The sequence below is a fragment of the Pygocentrus nattereri genome, chromosome 20 (assembly GCF_015220715.1).
Source record: "Pygocentrus nattereri isolate fPygNat1 chromosome 20, fPygNat1.pri, whole genome shotgun sequence".
NCBI classification, from domain to species: Eukaryota; Metazoa; Chordata; class Actinopteri; order Characiformes; family Serrasalmidae; genus Pygocentrus; species Pygocentrus nattereri.
Window position 1 is genome coordinate 25,684,287 of NC_051230.1, and position 13,076 is coordinate 25,697,362.

Here is a 13,076-nt window from a genome sequence, read left to right on the forward strand (position 1 = left end):
GGGCCCCAAGATCATGGCTAGCAAATACTGTTTTTTTGGCCTTGTCCCTTGTATACAGAGATTTCTCTGGATTTTCAAATTTTTTAAATATTCTTATGTACTGCAGATGATGAAAAGCAAAAGTTCTTTGCTGTTTTATGTTGAGAAACGTTATTCTTGAATTGTTGCACTATTTGTTCATGCAGTCTTTCACTAAGTGGTGAACTCCTCCTCATCTTTACTTGTGAAAGACTTGGCCTCTCTGGGACAGTTTTTATGCCCAGTAGTCCTGTTGCCAATCAACCACAAGGTGTTTTTACATCAATTTAAGAGCCTCTGCCCCAACTTTTGTTGCCTGCCTTTTGTTGTCACCGCCCTAACTTTTTTGGAACATACTGTAGGTATCAAATTCAAAGTAGGCTTATATTTTTCAAAAAACTATAATATTTCTCAATTTCAACATGATATATTGTTGTACTATTCTCTGTACTGTACATTACTGCACTTTGTTTTTTCAATTTACATTTTGCAAAGCATCTCAACTTTTTTGGAAATGAAGTTGTAATTGTATGTTTGATGACAGTGCTTCCTGATTTAGCTCCTACTTTGCGGAAAAAAAAAACAAAACATATGGTCAATTAGAAGTTATGCAACACATGGTATCTAAGCAATAAAAGTTGTGGAAGCGTCACGTAATTTGACTACCTAAATGCTTTTACGTTGAATGAACACATGGATCAAAATGTTTTTAACAAATGTGCAGGAACAATGACTCACCGGACACTGTTGAGTACAGACTTCTCTTTGATTGGGGGCTTGTTAATAGGCCTCTTGGTGCTGACTACTTTGCCCTGGTGCTGCTCCTTGCCTGCCTTGCTGTATTTGCATTTGCTGGGTTTTACTGTGCCATATTTACGAAGAATCTGTAGACAGAAATTATGATGGCACAAACAGTGTTGTTACTGTTCTTTAACAGTAAGCTGCCCATAGATGACTGTGTTATGATTTGTTTTTATGTTCATGAACGCAGAATACATAAGGAAAAAAAAAAACAGTACTAGTTAAAACTCTTAAAACTAGTTAAAAGTCTAGGGAGTCTAGGGATCATCATACAAGGTAGCCCCAAATACACTCTCTGGCCACTTTACTAGGTATACCCATCTACACTAATTGTCCATGTAGTTCTGCAATTAAAGATTGTAGTCAATGTGTTTCTCAGCATAATCTGTTCGTCCCCTTTTACTCTATTCATCAGTGATGAGGACCCCCACATGGTCACCATGGTGTGGGGCATTTGGGCAGTGGATCATTCTCAGAACTACAGCAGCACTGAAATGGTAGAGGCATTTAAGTGTGTTACAATGGGATGGAGTTTTTAAAACACTGCACACACTTACTGTTGTGGTTATGTAACCAATAATTTCACCTATGATATATGTACCCAGTAATTTCACTTATGATAAGCCTCCTCGCAATATATGCATGCTTTATATGATATGGATGTTACTTGTAAATTGAGGGTGGACTGTCACTGTTCTTTGGGTGCAAAGAAATAATAATAATATAATAATAAATGAGCAACACCACATATTCTATTTCTAGGTCTTATCTCATGCTTTCCTCACCCAAAGCCTAGCTAGCAGATAGAAGTGTTGGTGTAGTGTAGTGTATTGGGTAACACCTCTGCCTTCTACGCTGTAGACTAGGGTTCAATCCCCACCTGGCTAAGCCCCCTACACTATACTAATAAGAGTCCTTGGGCAAGACTCCCAACACCACCTTGGCCTACTTGTGTAAAATGAGCAAATTGTAAGTCGCTCTGGATAAGAGCATCAGCCAAATGCCGTAAATGTCATTCAGAAGCTCCAGGGAATCACTGTTTAAGTGACAAAGTTACAGGCTAGTTCATCTGGAAGAGACAAGATGTGAGAAGACTTCAGTGACTATATACGAGTTTCCTTTCTGGTTATTAATTATGCACATATGCTAACACTCTCTTTTTTATTCTTATTACAATTAGGTGCAACTAATGAAATATAACTTCTTTGTACTCTGTTGACCAATACAATGTAACAACAACCCAACTGGGGAACATAACGTCTTGTAATTTTGGTCTGACTTTCGAGATCTCTATTTGCCAGGAACATCTCCCCAGCTGAGTGTTTTTCAATAAATATTCTAATTTGGAGCATTGATTGTGATTTCGATTTTACTGTTTTCTGTTTATTTGGTTTTCCCCCCTCCCCACACTGTCTACTGTATTAGACATACCCACCTTGTTGGTCCACTTTGTGGATGAAAAGTTAGACAGAACAGCTCATCTGTTGATGCTCACTTTATTTTAGTCATCCACAATCCCTCATTGCTGTTTTTTTTGCCTTACAATGTTGTTGACTGGATATTTGTGGTTGGCAGACTATTCTGAGTACAGTAATAACTAACCCTAGAGTTGTTAAAAAACACCATGTGCACTGCCTTGTGTGATCCACTCACACCCACTAACATGCCATGTCAGTGTCACTGCTGTGTTGAAAATGGCCAATGACCCAAGTAATACCTACTCAGTGGTAGTCCAGTGGAGGTCCTAATTATTGATGAATTGGGTAAAGAGGGGCAAAACAAATTATGCAGAGTAACAGATAGATTATAATACGTTATCTGTAACTACAAAGTACACCTTTAACATGGACAAGCAAAAATGGTCAATGAGTGTAAACACAACGTGGATGTGATAAACTCGTCAGTGAACGTACACCAATCTTTACATACTTGTAAGCATATATGTAAGCACTAACCTGTGTGAGTTGATCCTCAAGCATTTTTTTTGGAGGTCGTATGTGGTTGAAGAAAACGTGCAACAGGTTGCCTGGTGTCTGTGAGTTGATCTGTTCTTTGCTGAGATAAATATCAGATGCTTTCACTGGCTTGGTAGGTGTAAGGCTTAGCATCTGTTCAGAGTGTATGCAGCTTTTAAATATGTCTGTGAGCACATCCCGTGCCCCAGGAACCAGCTTGTCTCCTGTAAGGTCATCACAGGCAAGGTAAGGACGAGTCTCTACAGCATAAAAAGTGATCTATACAAAATTTAAACAGGTTCATTTGCGAGCACATACGGAATATATTAAACATGTCTGCTGTAAAGATGCCATGAACAGGCTGTCATTAGAGAGATATCATTGTTTTGTGCTGTCAGTACTAGCATGTGCATTGTTCCTGACAAAGATTTTGAAGCAAAAAAGGCAAAAAATAAATATAAAAATTCTAACCTCTGATAGTTTTATCAAGGAAGTAGTCCTCAAGTGCAGAGCTGCCTTGTGTATCAAACAGGCTCTGGTTAACACTGGAGGCAGTCAGGATCTCTTCATTCGTCATCTCCATTAGTTCCTCCTCACCATCAAGGCTGGACAAGCCAATCAGATCACTGCTGTTGAAGAGACTGGCACGAATTTTCTCCACTTTGGCCCTGGCCCGTACCTGTAAAAAAAAAGTCTAATCATCTTCCAGTTGACAATTATCAAAATGGCATCCATCCATACTGATTTTTCATTACCTACCTCTATAACAGCATAACCCTTAATGGGTCGTGTCATGCTGGCATTGTTGTCTAGTGAGGTGACTGTGTATAAGGATCCTCCATCTGACAATGAGGCTGTCTCTCCACTATCAGGCTGCTCACCAAGGCTACCAAGACTACCAAGGCTTCCTGTGCTACAAAGGGAGATATCCAGGCTTTCCTGACTAGACACTGTGTGGGGGTCAAGAGGTCCTTGTGGTTGGGTAAGGGCTGCTTGTGGGGTTACTGTGCCTGCCAATAGCTCCTGGTCCACAGACAGCTCACTGGCAGTTCTAGACACCCCCTGAGAGGAGCTGCAGATGGAGGTCTGGCTAGTTGAGGCTGAAGCACTCATGCTTACAGCTGGGGTGGCACTGCTGGAACTATCTGGACTGTCCATAGCACTTGCATGAGGTTTCTCTGCCTTTACATCTTGGGGAGTGCTTGGAGTTCTGACCACAGCTCCTTTTGTCTTCTTAAGATCCTCTACCTGAAGAGGAATGAAGATCTCATCTTTGAAGAGGCCCCCATGTGCATTGCAAGCCTTTCGGATTGCGTTACGGACCACAGCTTCTTCCAAGTGAGTTGGAATACCAGACAGCACCAGCAACCTTCCATGAGCAGTTGGACCGACCAGGGCTTGGCAGGCATCAGCTACAGCATCCGCAGTGAGTCCAAGGCCCTGGGGATCCTTGTTTGTTAGGTGCCGTATAATCATGAGCAATGTCAGCCCACGATGAAACCAGAGCATATCTTCGGGCTTTCCCCCAGCCACATTTAGTAAGGCACTGTCACTTTCTGATAGTCTTGTGCCACTTCCAGAGCCCCGTTTTCCTGAAGCAACAGCCACAGCAGACACTGATGCTGCAGCCCGCTCTCGTTTAAGTTTCACCTTCTTGCGCTTAGACAATAAGCTTGGGCTTTGGGGAGTCTGGCCTGGTGAAGATGATGATGAAGATGAGGAATCGCTAAGGTTGGGTGCGCTGGATGATGAAAGTGCTCCCACAGCTGTTGTTCCACTTCCCACGTTGAGTGGCAAAGTGACTTCTGCTACAGCTAGGCATACCTCCATGAGGGCATGGAAGTATGTGGAGAAGCGGCTTTGCTCAGCAGCTAGCGCCAAAGTACCACTGCTCCCTGAAGGACAGGAGCTTCCACTAGCTAGCCCCCAGCTCTGGGTCTCACGGTCATATAATTTTCTGAGTTCTGTCTGGAGTGCCATGAGCACTGCCAGGCATGGGTTGAGAAGCAGTGCAATGGAGCTGGATAGACCTGAAGGGCCTTTGCACTGTTCCAAGTGGTGAATCTTGCGGAAAAGCTCAGCAAGCAAGTGGAAAATCAGCTCCTTGATACAAGGTGCAAGATCCGTGGTCCACAGAAGCCCACCTTATGGAAAATGGATGAATAAGGTAACTGATTAATAAAAATAGGTACAAATTTTTTTCCTATTATAGAGGTAAAATGGAAGTTATATTTAAAGGTATCAGATACGAAAAGAACACTGATACTAAAATTCAGTGGTAAGAAAACAGTCAGATAAATGATCATTTCCTACCCAGTAGCTCCACGACCTGCAAAAGCACTGAAGAAGGAACGGTGTCCAGCTCTTCTTCTGAGTGCTCACTGTTGTCACCCAGGGTCCAGGTCAATAACTGTTCAGCAAAGGCCATGGCCAGGGGAAACTCTAGGGGCAAAGAATGCAGTACCAACACCGCCCCAGGAGCAGGAGACACGCCTATGAGGAGAGACCAGCAGAAATCTGAACTACTAATGCTCAGCTGTAGCAAAAACGGCAAAAAAAAAAAAAACAATATTCAAAAACACTTTAATGTTCATTTTTTTACATTCATTAACATTATTTTAAATAAATTTAAAACCCTCCCTGACAGGAACATCTTATGTTTACTAACCCTACTATTGAATGTACACAAAGCCTTGAATTCCAAAATTAGTTAATAATATCCATGCACTGTTTTATAAATAGTATTTCAATAATCATAAAACTATTAAGATGTTACAGACAGAAATGGCTGTAAATGGTGGTTCAATAACTGAATGAGGAGCACTTGTGGAACTGAAAGAGATGGTCATTGTTGGTGAACAGATCTGACTTACTTCAAGGAGTCAGAATGCCCATCACTTGTGTGAGTGTGAAGTTTGCTTTGCTCAGCAGTTTTGGTAGCATGTTTAATATTAATTTGATAGTGTTATTGTTTGATAAAAAAGGGCAGTCAGCACAGTTTCTGTGATACTACAGTGCAACAAACAACAAACCACATCTTAAAACCCATGAGATTTACGTTCACGCAGCAAGATCACGTCAGAGGTAAAAGTCTTTTAACTAAAGATTTGACAGCTATGCAGGGTAGTTAATTAGCAGGTCAGTTAGGTTTCTTATATGCATGATAAGCCAACAGGCTTAATTTTCTTGTTATCATGTATAGGGTACATGTATACATATACTAGCACTTGAGGCCACAAATCAGTGAGAATTCTGCAGTTTTCTTTTGGTGCACAATTAAGTGATAGGCCGTTTGGCTCCAAATCTTTATCTCGCATGGGTGAAAAAATCTTAAATTCTGGTCATATTTAAAAAAAAAATAAAAAATTAAATGGGAGAATTTTGCTTGCACTGGTGAACCCTGATTATTATTTTTTTGGTCATTCTGTCCAGGTTTCTCCCCAATTCCACCCACTAGCTAGACCAACCCAATCACAGGACACTACCAGTGCTTGCAGAGTGAAGGCTAGTAGTGTTTTCTTCTGAGTCACGTGTGGACAGCTTAACATGCTTTGAGGGGGAGAGCTTACTGCCAGTTCCATTATGTTAGCTGATGATTGGGTGAGAAGGAGGGCCATCCTATTCACCCAGAGAGAGAGATTTTATATATATATATATATATATATATATATATATATATATATATATATATATATATAAAGACAACATGTCAAATGTTGAAGCTGAGAAATTTTGTTTTTTGAAAAATATAAGCCCATTTTGAATTTGTTGCCAACAACAGGAAACCAACTGCTGTACTTTTGAAAGTGAAATGTCTTCCCAATTTCGATTGATATTGAATTTTAGCTGCTCAACAGTTCGGGGACTCATTTGTGATATTTTTCATTATATATTCATAATACACCAAATGTTTTCAGTGGTGTCATGTTTTCCTTGAAAAATCTTGATGGCAGCATATTTTGCCAAAACATGTATGTATCATTCAGCACTAATAGTGCCTTCACAGATGTGCCAGTCACTCATGCCATGTGCACTAATGCAGCCCTATACCATCATGAATACTGGCTTTTGAACTGTGCACTGATAACAAACTGAGTGATCTTTAGCCCAGAGGACAGTGTCCATAATTTCCAAAAACAATTTCAAATGTTTATTTATCGGACTACAGAACACTCTTCCTTTTCGCCTAAGTCCATTTTAAATGAGCCTGGGCCCAGAAAATGTGGCAGCATTTATGGACTCTGTTTATATATGGTTTCTTCTTTGCATTTTAGAGTTTTAACTTGCATTTGTGAATGCAGCGACAAACTGTTTTCAGAAGTGTTCCTGAGCCCATGCAGTGATTTAGACTACAGAATAATGTCTATTTTAAATGCTGTGCTGCCCAAGGGCCCAAAGATCATGGCCAGCAAATACAATTTTTTGGCCTTGTCCCTTGCATACAGAGATTTATCCAGATTCTCAGAATTTTTTAATGTTATTATGTACCACAGAAAATGAAAAGCAAAGTTCTTTGCTGTTCAATATTGAGAAATGTTATCCTTGAATTATTGCACTACTTGCTTGTGTAGACTCAGCCTCTCTGGAATGTTCGTTAACATTACACAAGTTTGCAAGCCTTTTGTTGCCTCTGTCCCAACTATTTTGGAACATGTTGCTGGCAGCAAATTGAAATTGGCCATATTAAAAAAAAAAAAAAAAAAAAAAAAAAAAAAAAAAAAATATATATATATATATATATATATATATATATATATATATATATATATTCTGTTTCAACATTTGATATGTTTTCTTTGTACTACTGTCAATGAAATATATGGTTTAAATGTTTGTATTTACATTCTGCACAGCGTCCCGACTTTTTTGGAAATGGGATTGTATATTCAAATATCAAAACTGATTTGAGCATGTAGCTTAATTTTATGATGACAAATGGTGAAGAACACATACTTCACCATACACTAGCATTTTGATCATCCACCACTTAGTAAATTTCTCTTTATAAACTCTTTCTTATGAGTTTATGCCAGTTAGGCCTTTCCCCATCTACACCTACAATATATCAATGTTGGACAGAAATGTATTTTTTTGTGTAACTATAATGATCCAAATATATTTACTGATGTAAAATGTCACATTGCAACGTACCTAGTTTGATGTGCACTTTGTCAGTGGGAATGATAATGGTAGGGTACTGATTGGTTGTAGGAGGTGGTGTCAGGCCAGTATTAGAGGGGGAAGCATCCAGAGGGTAACATACAGCCTCCATCAGATTAAGCTGGCCATTACGTCGCACCTTGTGCCCCAACCCATACACCATGACCCGAGCCCAAGGAGCCTTATACAGAGAGGAGCTGAAGGACAGGAAAATTGTGAAAAAGACATGGTGATAAAAGAATTACAATAAGACATTTCAATAAGAGCACTTAAATGATATTTAATATTGAGTTACCCCATTTTACAGGACAAAGTCAATGACTTGCTGGTTTCAAAGTTCAAAAGAAAGTAATTGTGAGAACTCACTCTTTTCGGCAACCAAGCTGGCTCTCTTTACAAGAGACAACCACAAATGTGGCACCAGGAAAGTTGACATCCATGCTGACCTTCGACTCAGAGACTGGGAACTCCTCTGATGTAAACTGCTCTGGGGCATTCTTGATTTAAACCATGCAAAAATATAAGTAACAAATGTTTTTATACATTCACATCACATCTCCATTTCAATTAAAAATAAAAAAGTGGAAAACAGCAAATATTACTTAATGTATGAGAACTTTTACTTGATTTATGTTACAAGACCTCAGACAGAGAATCTCACAGTGCACAATTAAATGAATGAGGAAATTGAAACTTTAGTACCTGGAGGAAGCAGCAGATCTGTTTGGTGAGCTCCAACAAGCCGTCCTCTCCTTGGTGCAGGGCTCTGCTGATGGCTACGGTCAGCCACTCACGGATGGTCTGTGCATTACCCTGGTAGAAGAGCTCAGTTGGGGAGCAGCTCTGGCCTTGCAGGTTGTGAAGCACTGACTGGGCAAGCAAGATGGAGCTTGAGCTGATGGAGCCATCTACAGTAGAGAGAAAGACAGCAAACAGTACCAATTAGTTTTAAATGCAAAGAAAATTATATTCATGCCGTCTTCCGATATTGATTTTTAACACTTTGAATATCACTATCCTGTCAAAATCCAGCACTGAACGCAAGGACATTGGCATATGATGGGACAGCAAATGTATATTTAAATATTATATTATATGAGTAAGCTAGTTAATGAATTAGGGCAAAATCTCAGATCACTGATTCAAAATATGGTTCTTAATGCACAAAAGGAAAAGGATTTGACTTCAAACTTCAATTCAATCTATCAACCAGCTTAGAAATTCAACACTAGTAACTCTCAGAAAACTCATTATTGCACACTGTATGAAAAAGATAGCTGGCTACATCTGGCAGTATGAGAGGAAACACCCTGGCTTCGTTTTTTTTTTTTTTTTAATATAATTAATAAGGCATAATTAAGGCATTTTTAATATAAAAAATAAGGCACTCTCCAGCCATATGCCATCTTATATTACATCTATGCTCCTGGTAATCAATGGAAATTATTAGACAAGTTCTAGTTTTACTGAACCATGAAATTCTTTTAGCTACAGTGCATCAGTGGGCTGGAATTAATTACAGGATACTCTAAACCTCCACTCACTGATGCCATGACTATTTTATTCATTAACGCTTCTATTCAACTTGAATCTTTATCTTATTTTGTTTTTATTTTTCTTTATTAGTACATTCCAATTTTGTTTTTCAATTCCTGTTCTTTGATTATATTTTATATTATGCTCAGCTACACTGTGAATGATGGTCATACGCCAACATTTTGTACATTTTCTTTAATTACAAAAAAAGACGACTCTATGACATTGTTCTTACAGCCCAACCTCCTAAAGCTTTTAAAGCTGTATTAAAACATCTAGAAGGCGTTTACCTTGCATAATTAAAAGCTGTAATTCATCAAACTAATCTTAAAAGGATACATAATAAATAATTAAAATGAGCAGCAAGCAGTGGATGTCTAAACTCGGAGAAGGCATCATCTTAGAAATTTTGCCGCCAAGGAGCACGGCAATGATCCAAAAACAGTTGACACAGTTAAGGCTTGGAGAACAGTGCGATGCATCGAAAGGAGACCTAAATGAACTTCTATTTTCACTCTGACTGCTGGCAACCCAGATTTTTAGCCAAACATTCTAGATTTGAATATTGGGCATTTAAGTAACTGTGATTTGACTGATTTAATTAATAAATTATTAATTAATAAAGCTGTTCTAATAACTTTTAACCAAAGAGTGAAAAAATACTATATTTATAAATAGCGACAAGTCGATACCTTTTTCTTTTTAGACTGAGGAACCATTGTTTAGCGGCCACAGATATAAAGGTGCCATACTGAGTAAACTACTTAGAATGAACAACTTGTTAGTGTAAATGAGTGCAATGCACTTTAAAATAGTTTAGTCATTACAATATTATTTTAAAGGGAACCTATTATGCACATTTTCAATGTTCATAATCTTATTTTTGGGGTCAAATAGATTTATATGCTTCAATGTTCCAAAAATACAACATTTTTCACATAATGTACATTTCTATTTACCTGCTGCCTGAAATGCTCTGTTAGTGCTCCTATATCTTTAAGCCCTGCCTCCTGATGAGCTGAGTGTGCTCTGACTGGACACCTGGCCCAATTCTGTACTGACTGGTCAACTGCCAGAACGGTTCCGTCCTCTTCACATCCAGCCCCTGTCTTGCAGACAGACCATTCTCTCCTGAGCAGCTGTAAACACCGGTGTGGCTTTATTTTCCCCAAATGCATTGGTTCTGCTGTATCAGTTTGAGCCATAGTCCAATCCTCAAAGTCGGCTAAGCAACTTCTTAACAAGGCTACAAAACTCAACAAACTCTTCCTGGCCTCCAATAGCTGCTGTGTGTTGTGTGAGAGCACGCAAAGCTTGCTGGTAGGTGGGCAATAAGGACTGTATTATGAGGTTGTGTCACCTTGTGTCAGAGACAAGGGCTGGAATTCCCATGAGGTATTTCAAGCAGCTGAGAAAAGTGATCTCTGTAAGAGAGTGTTACTCCCTCTGCTGTGTACTTTGAACTTTGCAGCAAAATGCTATACAAAACCCTAAAGGAAAGGGAAAAAAATAGAAAAGCATAATAGGTCCCCTTTTAATAAAGTGCATTGAGTGACTATGCTACAATAGTTAACCTTGATCTAATCAAGTTGCAGTGGAGAAGAGTGGGTTTTGTTCCACATCAGAAAAACGCTACTACACAGCTGTAAGTAAAGTATCTTTCATAGTTTTGATGCTATTTATTGATCTCTTTCAACAGCAGTCTCTGTAGTCTAAGTGACAGCAAGGATCAGTTTGGGCTAGTTGAAATATTAACACTAAACACTAAAATATATACGATTTGACATTCATGAACGATACCGTTCTTCTGAATGGCTCTTTCGTAAGAAGGGAGGTGAGTCATACTCGAGGGCCGTTCTTTTTATTGTTGTGCCCACTGTGTCTGCCCTAAACCCCTCCACTCCCCAGTGTGCTGGTGAGAACCAGGCAGTCACAAAAATAGATGTTATTGTGTTTTAGGTTCCATACAGGCAGAATGTGTAAGATTTGTCAGTTTAAACACACCATTCAAAGTTGGCCCCTCTGGGTCAATGAGTGAGAGTGAGTTTGTGTGAAAAAGGAGACAGTATTAACAAGTAGGGATAGAATTCTCCTCTTCCAAAAACACCAGTTCAGTTATGACCTGAAATCTCCAGCTTCTTTCTCCCAGTCTACTGATCTTTTTCCCCACCCTGTATCTCTCCTTTCCACCCCCTGTTCATCTCACCATCAATAAGTAAGATATTAACAGGCTCTTAAGAAAACAAAAATGAGAAAATCTCTTGGGCCATATTTAGTTACACCATCCACCCTAAAAGCTATGATGAACAAAACACTGAAACTAGTAAAGCATCAGCACCACTTTTTTTCCCTTATGATACAGATACTGATATCAAAACCTGATCCTTACGTACTGGCAGATACAGCATGCCTATAGCAATACTAACTCTATCTAAGCCTTCTGTTAGAAATAATAATACTAAGCTTGACCGAACGGCATTTACTCACTGATTATATACTGAACAATATACAGATAGACTGATGGTGTGTTCATATAAGCACGCTGTAGCCTCTCTGTCTCTGCAAAAATGAATGTTTCACATCTTAATTTCTCAAGTCAGTTGTCTCATACATGGGAGGCGTTAGAGGCGCACCGCAGGTGAGGTGAATGGACACACTAGTCAGGCTAGTGAGCTGCTATACTACAGGTTATCATGACCCCAAGAGATTTTTCCTCTCATGCGTCTCTAACATTCCTTGCCTTGAAAACACCTGGACTAACATAACTCCAGCTGTAACTGACTACACAGTGGCAGATAAGTTATTACAAAACAAGCCTGGGTCAGCCATTCTGTTACAGGACTAAATGACTACATCTGTAGAGACGGTGGTGGACTTCAAGTGCAACCTCCCTCAACAACAATGGGTTTGTGGTTTCCACTGTGGAGTAACTGAAGTTCTTGTGCACCACTTAATCTAGGGCCCTGAAGTGGAAGAGCAACACAGCCAGTCTCCAACACCAAGAAAGCACAGCTGAGAATGTTCTTTCTAAGGCAGCTGAATGAATTAAATCTGCTGCAGTTTCTGATAATCCAGTTGTACACATCATCAAGTGCACTCACATCATCTATACGGATTCTATGGATAAGGAGAAGAAAGAGCCAAACTCCACTGCAGTAGAGAAGATCATCCGATGTAATCTATTAACGCTTCAGGATATATGCAACAGCAGGGTCATAAAGATATGAGCTGATACCTCTCATCCTGGACATTACCTCTTCCAAGCACTTCCCTCTGTTAGATGGCTCAGGTATATAAATACATCGTACATGTATACCAATCTGACATACCATTCTAAACCCATCAGCATTAATATGTAGATGTTCCCCCCTTTGTAGCTATGATAGCTTCCACTCTTCTGGGAAGGCTTTCTACAAGGCTTTGGAGTATGTCCGTGCAAAAATTCCTACATTCACCCATGCCCGTCCTAGTTCATCCAAAGGGTGTTCGAAGGGGTTGAGGTCAGGGCTTTGTGTAGGCAAGTTCTTCCATACCAAACTCACCCAACCATGCCGTTATGGAGGTTGTTTTGTGCACTGGGGCACAGTCATGCTGAAACAGTAAAGG

At 39.5% G+C, this 13,076-nt stretch overlaps 1 protein-coding gene across 7 annotated transcripts in view; it reads right to left on the reverse strand.

The window, feature by feature from the left end:
• Window positions 1–13,076, reverse strand: part of LOC108437401 (probable E3 ubiquitin-protein ligase HECTD4) — a 123,977-nt gene that overhangs the window by 27,793 nt on the left and 83,108 nt on the right. For all 7 annotated transcript variants that reach the window (XM_037531309.1, XM_037531306.1, XM_037531307.1 and 4 more), the window contains 8 exons: window positions 8,637–8,842; window positions 8,301–8,431; window positions 7,926–8,131; window positions 5,088–5,267; window positions 3,534–4,918; window positions 3,246–3,453; window positions 2,775–2,998; window positions 757–902 (listed from right to left, as the gene is read on the reverse strand). In XM_037531309.1, the coding sequence (XP_037387206.1) occupies window positions 757–902; window positions 2,775–2,998; window positions 3,246–3,453; window positions 3,534–4,918; window positions 5,088–5,267; window positions 7,926–8,131; window positions 8,301–8,431; window positions 8,637–8,842 (2,686 nt within the window). The remainder of the gene's footprint in view (window positions 1–756; window positions 903–2,774; window positions 2,999–3,245; window positions 3,454–3,533; window positions 4,919–5,087; window positions 5,268–7,925; window positions 8,132–8,300; window positions 8,432–8,636; window positions 8,843–13,076) is intronic.